Raw genomic sequence first — 18,721 nt, forward strand, 5'->3', positions numbered from 1 at the left:
ACCTCTTGTTTGGGGAAAGGTTTCTCACTATGTATTCTACCTATGTCCCTCATTACTTTATATACCTCAATCAGGTACCCTCGCATCCTCCTCCCCTCCAAGAAAAACAGTCTGTTCTCTCCTCATAACTAAAATGCTCCATCCATGGCAACATTCTGGTGAATCTCCTCTTCATCCTCTCCAGTGCAATCACATTGTTCCTAAGGTGTGATGACCAGAACCATGTACAACACTCCATCTGTAGATGAACTAATATTTTATGTAGTTATACTGTAACCTCCATGCACATATTCTGTACCCAGACTAATGAAGGCAAGTATCCGATTTGCCCTCTTAACCACCTTATCTACCTATGGTGCTGCTATTAGGAATTCTTGGACATGTACACCAAGGTCCCTCTCTGCTCCTCAGTATCTCCTAGGATCTTACCATTCATTGTGTGTATCCTACCCTTATTAGTCCTACCAAAATGCATCACCACACAATTTTTTAAATTAAATTCCATCTGTCATTGTTCTGTCCATCTTACTAACTCATCAAGATCATTCAGAGGCTAAAGTCTAATCTCCTCACTATCAACAATAATGCTGGTTTTTGTGTCATCTGTGAACTCCCTAATCATACCACTAACATTCACATCCAAATTTTTAATGTATATAACAAACAGCAAGGGTACTGTACACCACTGATCACAGGCTTTCAATCACAAAACAACCAGCAACCATCACCCTCTGTCTCCTATCCCCAAGCCAGTTTGGGATCCATTTGCCAAATTGCCCTGGATCCCATGGGCTCTAACCTTTAGATCCAGTCTCCCAAGAGGGATGTTGTTTAAAAAAAGCCTTACTGAAGTCCACGTAGACTACATCAACCACACAACCATCAACAGGGTTAATCACCTTTTTGGAAAATATAATTAAATTTGTTAGATATGGGGAAGGTACTACTCCAGTGCATAGGCTTCATTATACACTTTTATGTGTACACTTTTCTCTGTATCCTAAACTATTACCATCTTTTCTACATTCAGAAGTACTTAATTAGATTTAGAACTGTTTAGGTGGTGAAAGTTGCTATTTAAATGCAATCTTTCTTTGGAATGTGGTGCCAACTTCATGCAATTAGCCATATTTAAAAACTTTTTGAGGGGTGGGATACATGTATAAGATCATGCCAATTAGAAACTGGCGACTCAAGCCTGTTGTGTCAATCAATAAAATTATGCTGTTCTAATTGAAACCTCATCTCTGCATTCCTGCTTACCCCAATAATTTTTTACTTGTCAATCAAGAATCTATCCACCTCTGCCTCATAGGTTCTGCTTCCATCTTCTTTGAAGTACAGTATTCCAAAGACTTGCGACTCTGAGAAAGAAAGTTAACCCAATCTCTCTCTTAAATGGGCGGCCCTTTATTTTTAAATAGTGACCTCTAGTTCTAAATTCAATATCTAAATGAACATCTTCTCCACATCCCCCCTGTCAAGACCCTCCGGGATCTCTCATGCTTCATTATTTATAATTATATTAATAAAAGATTGGAGAGGAAACATTCACGAAGAGAAGGGCCCCTTTAAAGATGATAATCTTGTGGGGCTTCACTGGATGAGCACAAATGAAGATTTGTTGTGTTTGTGCCTTTCCTCCCGTCTCGCAGCAAGAGGCAGCCAGTAGGCGGTGCCGCTTGGAGTTTGCTTCACTGTTGGGTGAGGGTGAGAGTGTGCTGAAGGCTGAAAGACGGGAATAGGACGCGATTTAAAGCGTTAAACTTTTTTGCTTTAAAAACAAAATTTAAGGAGAAACGAAGATGTCTGCAAGTTGCCAGCAAAGTGAATGTCGAGTAATCCCCACCAGGACAGTGATTCTGAACGATGCAACGCAGCTACCTCATGATTATTGCACTACGCCGGGAGGAACGCTGTTCTCCACCACTCCCGGAGGTAAATACATATTGGCAATCAATAATGCAACCTTCCTGGCTCTGGTTTGGGTTTTATGTCATCAACAAATCTGCTAAATGCACAGCGGCCTGCTCGGGGTGCTGCCCTTTAAATCCGTTTAAAAAGTGGGTGGAGAAACCGTAAGACAGCTGCGATTGCACAAAGAAACCAAGTGCATTATATCTGTGATAAAATTCGGCTCGATCTAGTTAATATCGAGTCCCGTTGTGCAGAATTGGTCGGTTCTATTTGCATAAAAGCAAACCAAGAGTGCAGGCCGTTTGGCAAGAGGCACAACCTCGTGCTGCTGAGCCTGAGCGAGTTAACTTTTGCATGCATAGATTTTTTGGCAAAATGGAAGTGTACCGTAGTCAAATCAGAATTAATGCAGTTGTGCGAGAATGTTGCACACATTTTCTTCCATGGGCCAGGTTTATTTTAAATGCACGCTTGAGGACCTCATACGAGACCGGATTCGCTGCTCGATTTCAGGCCTGCTGCAGTGAATTTCCTGTTTGCAGTGAGCACTCAGTCCGTGTGAGTGTTTTTAATTTGGGTTCTTGTTAAATACCGATTTTTGCTTCTGAATGAGAAAGTGAGTGTGCAGGCATTTATTTCTCCTTCCCTCTTTTTCCAGAGGTTGGATTTCATGTTTCACTCGTGATCTGGTCGCGTATAAACCGAGTCAGCAACTCCCGCCTCCCCCCTTCCTCCAACACACTGCCAAACCTTGTCTTATTAATTCCTATCCCGTCTGTGCGTGGTTGGGGGGGGGGGCGAGCGAGCTGTTTTTGAGGGACCATTTAAGGTAGAATCAGAACAAGAAATCGCTTCTTTATTTGTTTTAAGGATAGCTCCAATTTTTACAAAAAACGAAGCGGGTCCCATCAAACCAAAAGCAGATAAGTCGCAACAAAAGAATGTTTTTAACTTAATCAGGTGATGGTAACTTCGCATTTAATTGGTGCTTTCCCCAAGCACAGGACGTCCCAAGCGCTTTATAGCCAATGGGGCAATTTTATTTTTGAAATGTAGTTGCAGTTGTAATATGGGAAATACAGCAGCCAATATGGATACGATGAGCTTTTACAATGTGATTGGGATAGATAATCTGTTTTATTTAGTGAAATAAAAACAGGCGAGGAAGCCCTTTAAATATTTGTAAATATGGGATTGGGGTAGCACCCCAGGGAGCCACACGGTGTGGCATCGGTGCTTTTGTTTTATATGTAAAGGTAACACTAATGATTGATCCATACACGAATGTAAAGGTTTGCACTGTTTTATTCTTGTATATGGTTTGTTTTTTTTATAATGAATAAAGTTTATTTTGGAATTTAAAAAAAACAAAATGCTGGGGAAAAAACTCAGCAGGTCAGGCAGCATCTGTGGAAAGAGGCAATTAATGTTTTGGATCTGGGAACCTTCATCGGAACTCTTGTTTTAGTGATGTGGATGCAGAGAGACACATAGCCACCTTCTTTGAAATAATACCATTTGCAACTGCCTGAGGGGGAAGATGTCTGTCAGTTTAAAGTTTCTTCTGAAAGACTGTACCCAATCACTGTGCAGCACTCCCTCAGTACTGCATTGGCCGTATCCCACTGCTATTCGGTGGGATTTAATTCCTTGATTTGAAATGAAGTGATTGCCACGGCTGATAACTGCTATGTTCTCAGTGCCTGAAAATGCTCTATCCTGCAATGCAAAATTCCAAATGGAGGGAGGACAAAGCAGGAGAGAGGAATTCCCTTTGGGAGAAATTACTGGTCTACGATCTCGTTGACAGCAGTGGTGAACTTGGATATTACTAAAGGGGTGGTGGGGGGGGGGGGGGGTGTTAGACTGCCCATGTGTTAACTAGATATGTTTTGACTTGTAGCAACAAAAAAGCTGGTGTACTACTTTAGTTGCTAGCTGATTCTTCATAAATACAGTATGTTGCAAAGTTTGAACCTTGGAACAACGATTGAGGGGGTGATTAGAGAATTGGGCAAGAATGGTGCCACTGTGAATCTGGCAAGGGAAGTAAATATGATTTTTGTGATTGGGTGGGAAGGTTCATGTGAAGAATTCTTATTAATGGAAAGTGTGCATTTGTTGCCAAGGGGGTAAAGCTCTTGTTATTCTGCCAACTTTTTAACAGAGTTGGCAAAAGACAATACTATGGAATATCTACAGATCCCCTAGTTTCCACAAAGGAGAACAAAATTTTACCAATTCCAGCCCCAATCTTTGAGACAATATGAGAGTGCAGTGGGAGAGTATATTTTGGAGTCAGAAACAGCCATAGTATTAAATGGAAAGACAGGCTTCTGATATTACTAATATTTGTTCTGTTTCTCATGGGCTTACCTGCCCAGAGAATAGCAGGCTTTACCTGAATTGAGAGTATGCTGATGTAATTGTTGCCTATGGACCTGAAGGACAGTATGTACTGCAGATCAATTGAAAATCTCAGGATTTGAGATCAATAGATTTTTCTAGGATAAGGAAGTGTTAAGGGATAAACAGTGGCATGCAAATGTTTGGGCACCCCTGGTCAAAATTTCTGTTACTGTGAATAGTTAAGTGAGTAGAAGATGAACTGATCTCCAAAAGTCATAAAGTTAAAGATGAAACATTCTTTTCAACATTTTAAGCAAGATTAGTGTATTATTTTTGTTTTGTAAATATTTTAGAGTGAAAAAAGGAAAGGAGCACCATGCAAAAGTTTGGGCACCCCAAGAGATTTGAGCTCTCAGATAACTTTTACCAAGGTCTCAGACCTTCTTTAGCTTGTTAGGGCTATGGCTTGTTCACAGTCATTGTTAGGAAAGGCCAGGTGATGCAAATTTCAAAGCTTTATAAATACCCTGACTCCTCAAACCTTGTCCCAACAATCAGTAGTCATGGGCTCCTCTAAGCAGCTGCCTAGCACTCTGAAAATTAAAATAAATGATGCCCACAAAGCAGAAGCTATAAGAAGATAGCAAAGCGTTTTCAGGTAGCCGTTTCTGCAGTTCGTAATGTAATTAAGAAATGGCAGTTAACAGGAACGGTGGAAGTCAAGTTGAGGTCTGGAAGACCAAGAAAACTTTGAGAGAACTGCTCGTAGGATTGCTAGAAAGGCAAATCAAAACCCCCCTTTTGACTGCAAAAGACCTTCAGGAAGATTTAGCAGACTCTGGAGTGGTGATGCACTGTTCTACTGTGCAGCGACACCTGCACAAATATGACCTTCATGGAAGAGTCATCAGACGAAAACCTTTCCTGCGTCCTCACCACAAAATTCAGCATCAGAAGTTTGCAAAGGAACATCTAAACAATCCTGATGCATTTTGGAAACAAGTCCTGTGGACTGATGAAGTTAAAATAGAACTTTTTGGCCACAATGAGCAAAGGTATGTTTGGAGAAAAAAGGGTGCAGAATTTCATGAAAAGAACACCTTTCCAACTGTGGTGCCCAAACTTTTGCATGCCACTGTAGATCTTGTGCAATAATTGGGGATAGCATAATTGAATGGGGATAGCATAATTGAATGGTGAAACGGGGCAACTGTCAACTGCATTTCCTGTGTGACATTCTCGCCTCCATTTGTACTAAATAAATAAATCTGCAAAATTAATAAGCTTAATTACCTCTTTCAGTATCTGACCTTTTGACTGCCTATAATTTTACTTGCACTGAAAACTAAACTGTAGTGCGTATAAGTGCTTGGAAATGTATTGTGCAAGAATGGCCATCAAAAGCAGACATATTTCTAGTCCATTATGCAAGCCATAACTAACTATATGATGTAATGTTTGAGGCACCACATTGTCGGTGTAAGATGCCGAAAAGCCATTCATTAATTGAAAACCATTACCCAAGTACAGAATTAAATGAAACTGATTTTTTTTTTCTCTCTCTCTCTCATAGCAGTGGTCTGAATTGTCCTTTGCATCAATATCAGAAACTTGTATCCCGTGTCCATTATATTTGAGGTGTACTTCCAAACACTGGACAACTTCAAGTGTTTTGGCAGGAGTAATGAGAAGTATATTTGTGTATTCATACCACTGAATCTTCTCTTCAACAAACAAGATCTCCAAGCAGTCTTTAGAGAATTGGTGGGGGTGGGGGCCAGACCCTGGGGAGGAAAGTGGAACAGGCCCATATAATGTCTATAGAGAAAAAAGCTTTTCAAAGTTGTCTTTACTTGCACCTCATGTAGCATTAGTTTTTGTATACTGGGTGCCTTTGTAATTATATAAGGATAGAACTTTGTTTAAATTGTGCAATTCTTACTATCTTTGACATTGTTGGGTGATTGCATAAAGATAAAGGATTTGACTGAGCCTGGCTGATGGGGGTATGCCTGCTCCTTACTGCAACTGCTTCCCTATTCAGAACCACTGGGAGGGCAGCGTGGTTTTTATCCTGAGCCTCACCTTGGCCTGTTCCCATTCCTTCTCGGACATTTTCTCATCATTTGGAGCGTTTCACCTCCTTCCACCCATTCAGCCACTTAATCCAATTTTAAAAAGTCATTGACCTGAAATGTCTGCTGTTTCTCTTTCCAGAGATGCTGCCTAACCAGCTGAATATTTCTAACAGTTTTCTTTATTTAAAACCTTCATCTCTACTGCCCAGCCTAGTCTCCAGGTTTCTTGCCAAAATATGCTTTCTTCCTGCAGCCACTGCACGGTGTGACATTAATGATTCCAAACTCAATCTCAACTAGCCTTGACCTCTTCCTCTGATTTCACTGCCATCCTATCTTTAATCTCCTCAATTGTAATAGGCTTTGCATTAATTCATAAATTTTGTTGCTTCCCCCTCTTCACATCATCTAGATATGGACAAGGGTGACCCAGTTTTCTATCTTGCATTTCTCATCATTTGGATCCACTTCCATCTTCTAACCCCATTTTGTATATGCTTAGCCCTGGGGGGGAAATCTGCTCTCTCCTAGTGCTGCCTGTCTAACCTATGCCCATCATCCTGCTGCACCTCCTTGGTCTTATTACAGAGTTCCTGTTATCATCTGGCACAGTCACATGATCACCCACAGTTTTAATGCCTTTTCCAATTTGTACACTTGTTTACGTTCCATGTTTACCCTTGAAAAGCCCTAACTCTTCCATCCTTATCTAGCTTACCACCTTTACTCCTGTCTTTGCCTTCAGTTGGTGCCACAGCACATCTACCTCATCCATTCAAGGGTCTCTTCCAGACTGGGGCATTCCAATGCCTGTCTCCATCTTCCTCCTTCTGTATAGAAGACCCATCTGTAACTCTGCTCCTTGTATTCAAGTCCCAATCACTCATCATCCCTGTGCTCACTGACGTGCATTCCTCCAGGAATACCATTTTATAATTCTTAAGCTTAAAATACATTACTGTCCTGCACTCTCTTAACACTGAAACCTCCTCAGACTCTCCTGGGAACTTAGCATTTCTCCAACTCTGCCCAGTTATACAAATCCCACTTCCTTTTCTCCTCCAGTGGCAGCCGTGCTGAGTTCTGTAACTCCCTCCCAAAAACCAGTCCAGCTCCTGTTTTTTTTTCATCGTTGTATCATAAAACCCACGTCTGTTTTAGCTACTGGTCACCCGGTCCAATTACTCCTCCTTTGTCCTGGCATCACTTATTGTTTAATTACAGGTGATCTCCGTGTTTCGGCTGTTCGGGTTATGGAAATTTGCCGTTGCAGAATTCACAAATCACTATCCAAATTTTGAGAGAGAGAATAATATTCACTCTCACAGAATTTACGTTGGGGGGTGGTGGTGGTGGTGGTGGTAGTAAATAAATTAGCACAAAATTTATTTTTCTTCACTTATGTTTCTTCATGAGTATGCAGATGATGCAGCTCCGCATATGGAAAAGCGTGATACAGCCCCTGTTCTAGGAACACAACCTCCTGTGAGATCTGTGGTGAGGTTTGACTATGTTTCTGCATGGCAACAGGGAATTTTTTTGGTTCAAGTCCAATGCTCATTAAAGGTGGCAGCAAAGGTAGTCAATAAGTCATACAGGATACCTACCTTCATTAGCTTGGGCATAGAAATATAAGAGCAGGGAGTTACAGGACAACGATGTAACAGTTGGTTAGGCCAAGGCTGGAGGACTGTATGCAGTTGCCACACATGGGAAGGATGTGATGATGGATGCTGAGACTCCCACAAGATTTAAGAACTATGTAGACACAATATTTGAATCAGTAAATGCTGGGAAATGAGATCAGTAGAAGTTATTGCTTGGGATGGAGTGTTTCAGTTAAGAGGAGAAACTTCATAAAGAGAGAGTTACAAAGGGGGGAAGTGAGCCCTTCAGCCCACTGAGTCCACGCCAGTTATCCCACACTAATACCATTTTGTTCTCCCCACATTCTCAATAACTTGCTCAGATTCTACCGCTCACCTACACACTAGGTACAAATTACAGTGACCAATGAACCTACCAATCTGCATGTCTCTGGGATATTGAAGGAAACTGGAGCACCAGCGGAAACTTATGTGGTGACAGGGAGAATGTACAAACTTGCACAGGTCGGGTTCCTTTTCCTTGGAGAAAAGGAGTGACCTGATTGACTACAAAATTATAGGGGGCATAGATAGGGTAGATGGTGAGAATCTTTTCCCCATAGCAGACATGTCTAAAACTAGAGGACATGGAATAGGAGGTTTGGAGAGAATCTGAGGAATTCTTTCACCCAGAGGGTGGTTGGAATCTGGAATGCACAGCCTGAGGTGCTGTTGAAGACTGAGAATCCCACAACATTTAAGAACTATCTTGAAAAGTACATGAATTTTCAAGTGTTGGAAAATCAAATTGGTGTAGTTGGGCATGGACATGGTGGGCCAAAGGGCCTGTTTCTGTGCTGTATGATTCTGATTCTATGCATTTTAAAGGAGCCGGGTCTAACTTTTAAGTAACCCCAAACCCGGGTGGCCCTGACCTTGAGCGTTTAGCTAGGATGTTACAAATTGTAAACATTCTTCTGAGTTTGAGAGGGAAATACTTCTAAATCTGATTAGCCTTAATGCACACTCTGAGCTTGATTGGATGTGGTGGGCTATAGTCTGCCCATTTGAATCATCTGATAGCTCAGTAGTGGAGGCCTACTATTCAGAAGAATTGTTCCTGTTTTAAAACCGAATGGAGCTTAAGCCCACAGCTCCCATCTGTGTGTACTGGTATCCACAAACCACAATAGATGGTATATTCTCAATATACATGGCAATGTGTATGCAATATAAAGATAATAATCTAAATCCTCTGTTTAAAAGTTAGCTTCAACAAGTTTAGAGATGAGGTTGTTCTGGTTTTTTTCCCTCTGATTATTAATGTGTCCTTGTTACCCTGAATGTGTCAATGCTGGAAGATGTGTTGAGAAACCAGAGGCACTGTTTGGATAGAGAAACCCAGTGGCTTGGGGGATGGGTGGGACCTTCATTGCCAGTCAGAACAATCAGTGCCATTATCATTAGACAGATCTACTCTGCTGTATTCTGCAGCTGATGAATCAGGCTAGCTTTGTAAGCCATTCATTGGTGTAGTCCAGTCCTAAAAAGCAATTTCATTGTGGAGGACACATTGTGCCTTTTGAAGGCGTGATGAGCACTGGTTACCAGGAATTGCATTCCGGGCTGTATAATACTATGACTCTATGACCTGGGATGAAATTAACAACATGTGCAACTATAAGAAAGTTTTTGGGTTATGTTGTGATATTTTTGGGAGAATTACGAACATGTCAACCTTGTGTTGGCCTTCTGAGCACTACACAAGAAGTCGGCAGTCCATCTGTTACGACATTGTAGTTGAGTGAAGGTGCTCTGAAGCAGGATTTGTAGGACTTTGTTATTAGCATATCGATTGCTCCCAGTACTGAGAAATGAAAATGCATCATATTGAGCCAGGATTGACCTGATGATGTTGGAGACAGATAAATAAATCTGCAGGTGGAGTATATCTGCACAGCCAGAAACTGATTGGCACAATTGAAGGTGAAAGGAAAACTGGTTTTGTGTAGTAAAATGTTACTGTTTCTTACTCCTAGATAAATTTCTGATTTCAAATGACATTTGTATGAAATAGAAGCAGGTTAAATGTGTAGGTTTTGCCTACGGTTACAAAGGCTGTTGCAGTTTGAGAGAATAGGTTCTGTATCATTGTACAACATGCATTATGTGTGCTTTTAATGAAATTTTGGGCATGACCCTAGAACATATAGATGGATTTCTCCAATCCTAGTGTTTCTTTCTATCTAAAGGCACAGAAATAAAGGAGACACTGAAGTGGGAACGTGGTGGAAGTTCATGCTTGTGCATTGTAATTGCCCATGTAATTCTGAGCATAGATGTAGGATGATAATATTGGGAAAAACATTTTCTTCCAATACTCTCCACCCTTTCTTTGTTGAAAATTATTAAATACCAATTAGCAATTATTATTTTGATCCAGTGGCTGAAAAGAGTTGTGGACCTAAATCTGAATTATCTAGGTAATGCATTCCCTGCCATTTTTCAGAGATGTATAGATCTGGAATGTCAGAAATATTACCCCTACTTGGTGCTGCCTTACTACAGTCGGTGTTATCCAATAAGTTAGTCACAGCCCAAGTCTTGCTAATTGGCTTCTGTTTAGCAAAATGGGCATGTGATCGCAATACCTGTACTTACACAGTGGGTATGTGAATTTTAAACTTGTAGTGAGCTTGTTGAATTTAACACAAAGTGCTTTCATCAGAGGAGTAGCTACATGGGATTTCTTTATCAGCAGGTTTTAATGATAGGATTAAAAGGAGTGTGTGAGAGTATTTGTTGATCCATGAGTTAGTGGTTACCATTTGTGATAGATGTGCAACGTACATTTGCTTGCAATGTTGTATAAGGCTTTTATCAATTAAAAGTAGTTCACATGTCTAGCTGGTTGATGGTTTTTCTATTGAACAATGCTGTCTTTCAGGTCATTGGGTGAGCCTGGTCAAAGCTGGACATTAATAATAGAATGTTACAGCTCGGGAAGGCCATTTGCTCCATCATGCTTTTTTTCAACTCTTTGATAAACCATTGAAAAAGTCCCATTTCTCTGCCTTTCCTTGTAGCACAATGAATTTTCTTTGTAAATTTATCTAGTTTCCTATAAAATAAAACCTTCAGGTAGTACATTTCAGGTCAGGAAAGTCAGTAAGCTTGTATATTTAAACCAAACTCCACATCTCCCCTTCTATTTTGCCAAATTTACCTTCAATCTGTGCTGTGATTATATCCCTTCTGCAAGTAGAGGTAGTTTCTCCTACTGTTTACTCCTGTTAAAACCCTTTTATAGTTTTAAACACTTCAACCAAAATTCTTTGCAAACTTTTCTTATCTAAGGAGAACAGCCCAGACTCTCCAGTGTCTTCACATACCAGATGTCCCTCATAACTGTTACCATTCCAGTGAGCCCCCACTCCATCCATCATAAATGACATGTGATACCACAGGCTCGTTAAAGGATTTAACACTTTTTTTAATGTGTTTTCATCTGAGTAGTTATGTGGGACCTTTTATGTGCAAACTTTAATTTGCTATTTCAGGCACCCGGATTATTTACGATCGGAAGTTTCTTATGGACTGTCGTCATTCTCCAATTGCAAAGACTCCACCTCGTTACCTCCCGCACATCCCAGGTGTGACAACTCCAGGCATTGCTGAAGATACCAAGGCAGAAGCAAATGATGCTGCTCACAGTGGTGGAAACAACCGTGAAGGAAAATCATCTACTGGTGAGATTTGGCAATTTAAATTATGTTGGGGGGGGATTTGTGTTTACTGAAATTTTTCTCATTAATTTATAATTAATAAATTGGAGGTGATGGGTGATAACAAGGATCAGAATGCATTAGCAGCAACTAGGTACAGTATTCATGATTGCTGATCCAGTTAATGCAATCTTAACAGATATTGATTAAATATTTTGGCAACACACTTGCCTACAAATTGGATTGTGTGCACGCATTTGATGCCCTATATGTGCGTTGAAGCAAATGCTAACAATAAATCCGAAGTTGCAAATAAAGGGCAAAATCGGGGCAGCTGTGCTTTGAGAAAGTGTTAAAGTCATTTGAGTTCTTTGGGAGAGTTCAAAGTCAGACCTCAAGTATTATACAGTGACAGCATTTGTGTGCAGAACATTGGGATATTGGTCAATGCTGATAAACCCATTGTCTACAGCCACTTTTCCACCAAGTTGTCATGTTGAGATAACTCCTTCCCCAAACTACTAACCCGCGAATCAGTTTGATTTCCTCGCAACCCTCTGCATTGGGTGTGCTCCAATGTACTTGTAACTTCTCACAGAAAACCATCTTGTCTCCCTGATTATGGGAGTTTACCAGCCTGACCAGACCAGCGCAGCGAAATACTCCTCCACCCATGCAAGGTGCACAATGTGGGGCTCCCTCATTGTGCCATCAACAAATAAATGGCAGTATGTTTCTCTGGTGAGGCACTTAACCTGTCAGGCCTGTACAGGTACCTGACCAAGGGCTAAATTCTTTGAGGAGGAAACGGGAGGGTTGGTGAGGGTAGTGCTGTTGATGTAGTCTACATGATTTTAGCACAGCTTTTGAAATTTGTGCAGCAGATTGATCAAAAAGGTAATAGCCCATCAGTTCCATGGGAGAGTGACTAATTGGATCCAAAATTGGCTCAGGGACAGGAAACAGGATAATGATTGTGGGGATCTGTGACTGTGACCAGTGTCCACGGAGCTCAATACTTTCTCCCTTGCTTTACATAAATGGATGAAGGAAATGGAATAGGGATGGCAAGAAACAGCAGGATGATGGGAAATGAATGGGAAGAAATAGGAGCTGAAAGTAAAACTGGGAGGGAGATTGCTGAGCTCTGGAACAGGCAAATAGGACTGGGGGAGTTGGGGTGATGAGTACTATGGTCAGGCCAGGTGGGTTAGAGAATAAGCTGGGGACTACGTTTGCTTCCTGATGTTGAGAGTGGGTGACATTTTAATACAAAAATTTCAGAGGGAAGTTTGATTTATTTGAAATAGTGATAGCCCCTATAAATTGCATGGGTTTCACTACTCTCAGCGTGATGTAGTCCTCATTGAATAATGTACTGATTACACATGACATGAATCACGATCTTTTAATCTAATTTCTCTGGTAAAGTAAGTCAAAACTCTGCACGTATTGCTGATGTAATTATGTGCACAATATATGTGGGGAAATGATGACAACACTGAGTTGAATCACAGCAGGAAATGCCTGGCCCAATTTCCCAACAGCTGGGTTTTCGCCAGGAAATGTGTGCAAACTCTGCAGAAATGTGCAAATCATGTTTTGTTCATGATTGATGCTCAAAAATGGGTACAATGGATTTTCTCTACTTTCTAGGCAGCTATTTCTTGAGTTCTCCATCCTTGTGCACATCCTATATTTTTTTCCCTTCTCTTTCTCTGTTTATACTCATTCTTGCTCCCTTTTCTGCTGTACAGTTATTCCTTTAACTTATTGACAGTGCCCATCTGACTGGAATTATCCACAGCCAGTCTGTTTTTCTTTTTTTCACTCCTAAGATCAAGGAGCAGGAGACTTTGGGGTTACCAGTGTGCGAACTGAGACTTTGGCCCTGCAGCAGTTAACTGTTCACTGTTTCCCCCACCATAAGGGGATTTCCCAAGACCAACCAACACCTGTGCCCAGCAAAGCTGAGCCAGCTTGATTTTTGGCCAGCAACTGCTATGGTAATGTGAGACATACTGTTGAAACAATCTTTGGTCAAGATACTCTGAAGACCCTTATCTGACACCGGATTACTGGATTCTCTGGTTGGAGTTCTATTTTGTTTGGGGGATGTGTATTTCACTGACAAGGCATTTATTGTCCATCCAGACTGCATCTGAACTGCATGTTTAAAATTACAAATGTATATAGTTGCTTGAATCTAATGTCCCCAACTGCTATGATGGGATTTGAACTCGTGTCTTTGGGTCAGTAATCTGGCCTTCTGCATGCCAGTCCAGTAACTTAAACCTTACTTGCAGTTCTGCCACAGCTGTCACCAGTTATCTCAGCATGGATTGGGAATTGATGTGAGATACACCTGGCCTGTGTCAGAGATGCAGTAGGAATTGTTTAACCTGTTCTCTTTCTGTGGATAACAGTGTTGTCTATGTTTTTAAATATTGAAAATTCTGCCACTCTAGATCCCCTCACAGTCTTGCATCTTTCTTGCACCACAGCCATCACCATCCATTCATCCCTTCTCGTATGTTCAATTTTGCTTCTTGATCCTCCCTGCTGAATCCTTGTACCTCGCTGCTTCTTTCAAACCCCACTGTTAGGATTTGGCCTAAATTAATCATGTCTGGTCTGGAGATTTCCTCCAGAAATGAGTTCACAAACCTAGGCTGACACTTCTACGACAATACTGATCTAGCGCTGCAGTGTGGAAGGTGACTTCCTTCAGATAAAGCACTGAGCTTAACATTTACTGCTTTGGATTTAAAAGATCCCATGCCACTTGTTGAAGAACAAGGGAGTTCCATCAGTACCATAGCCAATTTTTATCCATCAACCAGCATCAATAAAACAGGTTATCTCGGTACTTATCTCTGAAGGATCTGGCTATAGCTTAATGAGAAAGACATGTATTTAAAAAGCCACATTTGCACACTTGATTCTAAAGCAACTGCAATGATGTAGTCACTGTTGTAAAGTAGAGAGCCAATTTCCACAGACCTAGCTCCTTGCACATCCAGAACAGAGCTCATGACTGGGTGGGTTTTGAGTACAGGAGAGCCCCAAAACTCACCACTGCATTCATTGCAAGATCCATAATGTCGAGAGGCAAACAAATGAAACTGTAAGGGTAATAATCACCTATATTTTAGTACTGGCATCTCTGAAGTAGGACTTGAACTCATCACAGTTTGTCACTTAAGCAAGAGGATGACTCCCGGGTTTACTGATAACAACAGTGGAGCCCAGGAGGCTATAGCAAAAAAAAATGTGGATGTTCTGAGGAGGTGAAAGGTGCTATAGAAATGCAAATTATCTTTCTAATTACTTTGTGGAACTGGCATGTGCCAGAATTTAAATGAGAACATGAAACCAGTCTCTTTAACATTGGGTCTCTGCCTCATTGGCAATGATTGAGGAGTGTTATTGGATTATAATTGCTTTGGCCTTAACTGGGAAATTTGATTTAATCTTTGAGGCTGATGCATGCTCCTACCCTTTGAGTCAACACATGCCTCCTATGACCTCCCTTAAAATAATTTACGCACCAAAATGTTGATGTGTGACTCTTCCTTCTTTCAGGGGATGAAGCTCAATTTGAGATGGACATCTAAGCTTTCCACGTGTGACTGCAGACTCCGCTTCTCAACGCTTCGAAGACCTGGCTTGTGATTCCTAATGTACAAGCCTTTGCCGTGGTACACAAGCTCTCCTGAAATCTGCCAAAAAAAAAAGTTTGATACAAATGATTTTTGCCTGTGGTCAACCCTGCAACATTTATACTTTGTCTATGACCTTAAGTCATGTTTTTGCAGCAAAATAAGTTGGTCCCAATTTTCTGCTGGATTTTTGGAAAGAGTTGGGGATATCATCCTTTTGAGAACGGGAAAGGTAACATTTTGTTTAATGGACAAACAAAAGCTATTTTTAAAACTCTTTGTACACAAAGCAATCTTGAAGCAGTTCCCATTATGTAACACTGTATATATCTAGCAGCTGAGATTTGTTTCATTATTAATTGAGTTCAAAAGCAATTTTGGTACAAAGCCATAATTGTGCAATCTTATTTTTGGAACATTTTGGAATGTCATGTGGAATGTCATGTTGAGTTCAGCAAGAACTTACAATAAGCTCCTTGCTTAACTATTTTAATTATAATCCATTGAATTCCCAAGTCATTTAATCTAATGTTCCAGATTTTGTTTTTAAAAGAAATGACTTTTGTCAATGAAAGCACTGCTTCATTGATCATTTCTGCTATTTTAAGGCTTTTCCACTACTCCATCTTCAGATTTGGGTTGAGGCACTTATCCCACTGCACTTCACTGCTGTGAGTAGGGAGTGTCAGGATCAGGCAAGGTGGAATTGAGTAAGTGTCTTGGATCTGAGATGCAGACATGTGAGTGTTTATGCTTGGTAAAGTCAACAATCATCAGCAGATCATCAGGAACTGTAAAGTAACACTAGATTTGAAAACCATTTTGTTGGAATGAAAATGAATGGGCCTATCTTGTATTTATTTAGTGGGCATAACGAGGTACTGTGGTTGCTTGCATTGGGTTGGTTTAATGTACTCCCAGGCTGGTTAGATCCAGGTATGTCCTTTTGCTAAAAACCCTTTTTATGTAACATTTTTCACATTTAACTGTAAGTTTATGAGTTTTAGTGCTTATTATTAAACAATGTTGGGGATGGTGATCTGAAACCTGGTCCCATAGAGCTGCTTCCAATGGGCAGAAGACCAGCTTTTAAAGATGTAGTGCTGACTTGGCATGGGGACTGCTAGGATATGCTAGAGCTAAAGTTGATTGATTTTAAAACTTGGAGAGAGCTGCAAAAAACACAGCAGGTCTGTCAGTCAATAGATAAACAGGTGGGGGGGGGGGGGGGGGGAGTAGGAGGCTCTGCTTGACTATAGAATGCCCCAGTATCAAAATAGGTCATTCAGCCCATCGAGTTGCATTCAATGATTGTTCCTTTAACAAGTTAATCCCACTCATTTCTCCCCACATGTTTTGTGATTCCTTTATTTTTTTTAAAAAAAGTAATATTCTCTTTATAATTTGTAGACTTCTAGTATTGGTCCAGGATGTCAACTGGATTTTTGATCATTTTTCTATTTTGCAGTTGCTGATGGACAGACAGTTTCCAATGTTTTATGTTCTTTGTGATTTGGTAGGGATTTTTTGCAATGGGGTTCATGGCAAAGTATCACTGCATGGCTTCCATAATTAATTAGTTAATACTCTGGATAAATAAACTCAGCTGCTCAGGTATTTTGACTCTGGAAAGCAACTCAAATGGTAAGAAAAAGTGTTGCAGTCATTATGATTTATTTTTATTTTTTGGGACAAGTGGAATGTTGGTCCAATAACTACAATGCAGGGTTCTATGATTCTTCTTGCTGTAATATAATGATTCCTTGGATTGGAAGTGGTGCTTGTGTCATCTTTTAATAGAGACCTATTATTAGCTGCTTGTTAAACTGAGTGGACAATGTTTCCACCTCAAACACAAGTAGATGTCAGCTGACTGTGAAAATCTCTTGCACAGAAGTAATCTCAAAATTACCTGGCTTTTCTTTCAGAATTTGACTTTGAGGTTAACTTTTTGTCACCTTTTACTGCCTTTTTCTTCCCCACTCTGCCAGGACTGATCCAACTTTTAGTGGCAATCCTGCTGCCGCCTTGGCTCAAACCACCAGCTGTGGCACAGAGATGCTTCCTTTTAAGTTTTAGTCAAGAGCCAAGCCAGGTCTTCACAGATGATGTTGTCGGGCACCTCCTGAAGACTGGCGTCTGAGACCAGACCATAACAATTGAAGCCTCTTCAACTTGCAGCTTTGCCTTTCTGATAAATGCAAGGTGACACTCATCAGATTGTACCCTTACTCCACAGTACTTTCTGTAGTGTTGTTTGTATGGGTTTATTGTTGCTCACTTTTCTTCATAGGCAATCCCTTAGAATCAAGGATAACTTGCTTCCACACTGGTTTTGTGTTCTGAGGTGACTGATGAGGCCAGTGTGGGCTGTACTGTTGTTCTTGTAATTCTTCAATGTTTTTATTTCTAATCCATTCTTATCCTGCAAGCATTGACTTGTTTAATGTGTGATTCATGGTTGATGCTTGGTTGTCCTTCCTGCCATTCTGCAACTTTCTAATGTCATGCCTTTTTGTGTAGATCAATTCACTTTTGTTTCAACTCTTGCCTCACTGAAGCTAGAGTGTCCCTATCCTTCAGCATTATTGGGCAGAGATTAAACTACTTGGCTCATGCTCTCCACGTTCAATTCTTTACCACTGACCTGTAACCCAGAAAGGTGCCTTTTTAAAACTTGGATGTTGTCTACCTCCCTCTCTATTTGATTCATGGTTTTCCCCAGGCTTTCTGGTTTCCCTTCACTTACCAAAAATATGCTGATAGGTTAATTGGCTATTGCAAACTACCCCCCAGTGTAAATGGGTAATGGGGGGGGGGGGGGGGGGGGGGCGGAACGGGATTGCTCTGAGAGCTGGCATAGACTTGATGGGTTGAATGGTCTCCTGTGTTGTAAGGAAATATGATGCTTCAAATTCAGTACAAGTCAGCTGCCCTCAACTATCGTGGTAATTTTTTTGGGAGCCTGCACCCAAATTGATGATCCTGGACTAACTTTGAGTGGGTTCTGAAGTTTTCATTTTCAGTTGATGTGTGAGAATTAAAAATAGGAATGTAAGTTAGCAATGGAGCCCTTGCTATTTCTGGTTTGTACATTTGAGAATTTCTTGGGTTATATTCTAAGTGCCATAGCCAGAGGAATCTCACTTTCATCACAGAGTAGTTTGAAAGAACGAAAACTGCAACAGCATTTTACGTACTAGGTACCAGTGGTGTACATAGTGCACAAGCTGAATGTATGTGAATGTTAGCTTTTGTACTGAGTACATCACTGTACAATTTTAAAAGCCAAGTTCTATGATGGTAGGAGTAGTTTGGATTGGTGGTAGAAAACTTACTTCAATAACAATAGGGGCATCTGCCTTGGTGACAAGTTTGATGCTTGCCATAATGTCATGGGTGCT

The 18,721-nt window shown here is 40.8% G+C and overlaps 1 protein-coding gene across 1 annotated transcript; it reads left to right on the forward strand.

The window, feature by feature from the left end:
* The first annotated feature begins 1,558 nt into the window (after nt 1–1,558).
* Nucleotides 1,559–17,085, forward strand: eif4ebp2 (eukaryotic translation initiation factor 4E binding protein 2). The gene is made up of 3 exons (XM_052041623.1): nt 1,559–1,938; nt 11,491–11,679; nt 15,241–17,085. The coding sequence occupies exons 1-3, from the start codon at nt 1,806–1,808 to the stop codon at nt 15,270–15,272; spliced, it is 354 nt and encodes a 117-aa protein (XP_051897583.1). The 5' UTR covers nt 1,559–1,805; the 3' UTR covers nt 15,273–17,085.
* Nucleotides 17,086–18,721: the final 1,636 nt, after the last annotated feature.

Source organism: Pristis pectinata, chromosome 30 (assembly GCF_009764475.1).
Source record: "Pristis pectinata isolate sPriPec2 chromosome 30, sPriPec2.1.pri, whole genome shotgun sequence".
Taxonomy (NCBI): domain Eukaryota; kingdom Metazoa; phylum Chordata; class Chondrichthyes; order Rhinopristiformes; family Pristidae; genus Pristis; species Pristis pectinata.

Coding starts and splice junctions, on each gene's coding strand:
- eif4ebp2 (XM_052041623.1), top strand. CDS start 1,806: ATGTCTGCAAGTTGCCAGCAAAGTGAATGTCGAGTAATCCCCACCAGG. Junction 1,939..11,490: donor GTTCTCCACCACTCCCGGAG/GTAAATACATAT, acceptor TTGCTATTTCAG/GCACCCGGATTATTTACGAT. Junction 11,680..15,240: donor TGAAGGAAAATCATCTACTG/GTGAGATTTGGC, acceptor TCCTTCTTTCAG/GGGATGAAGCTCAATTTGAG.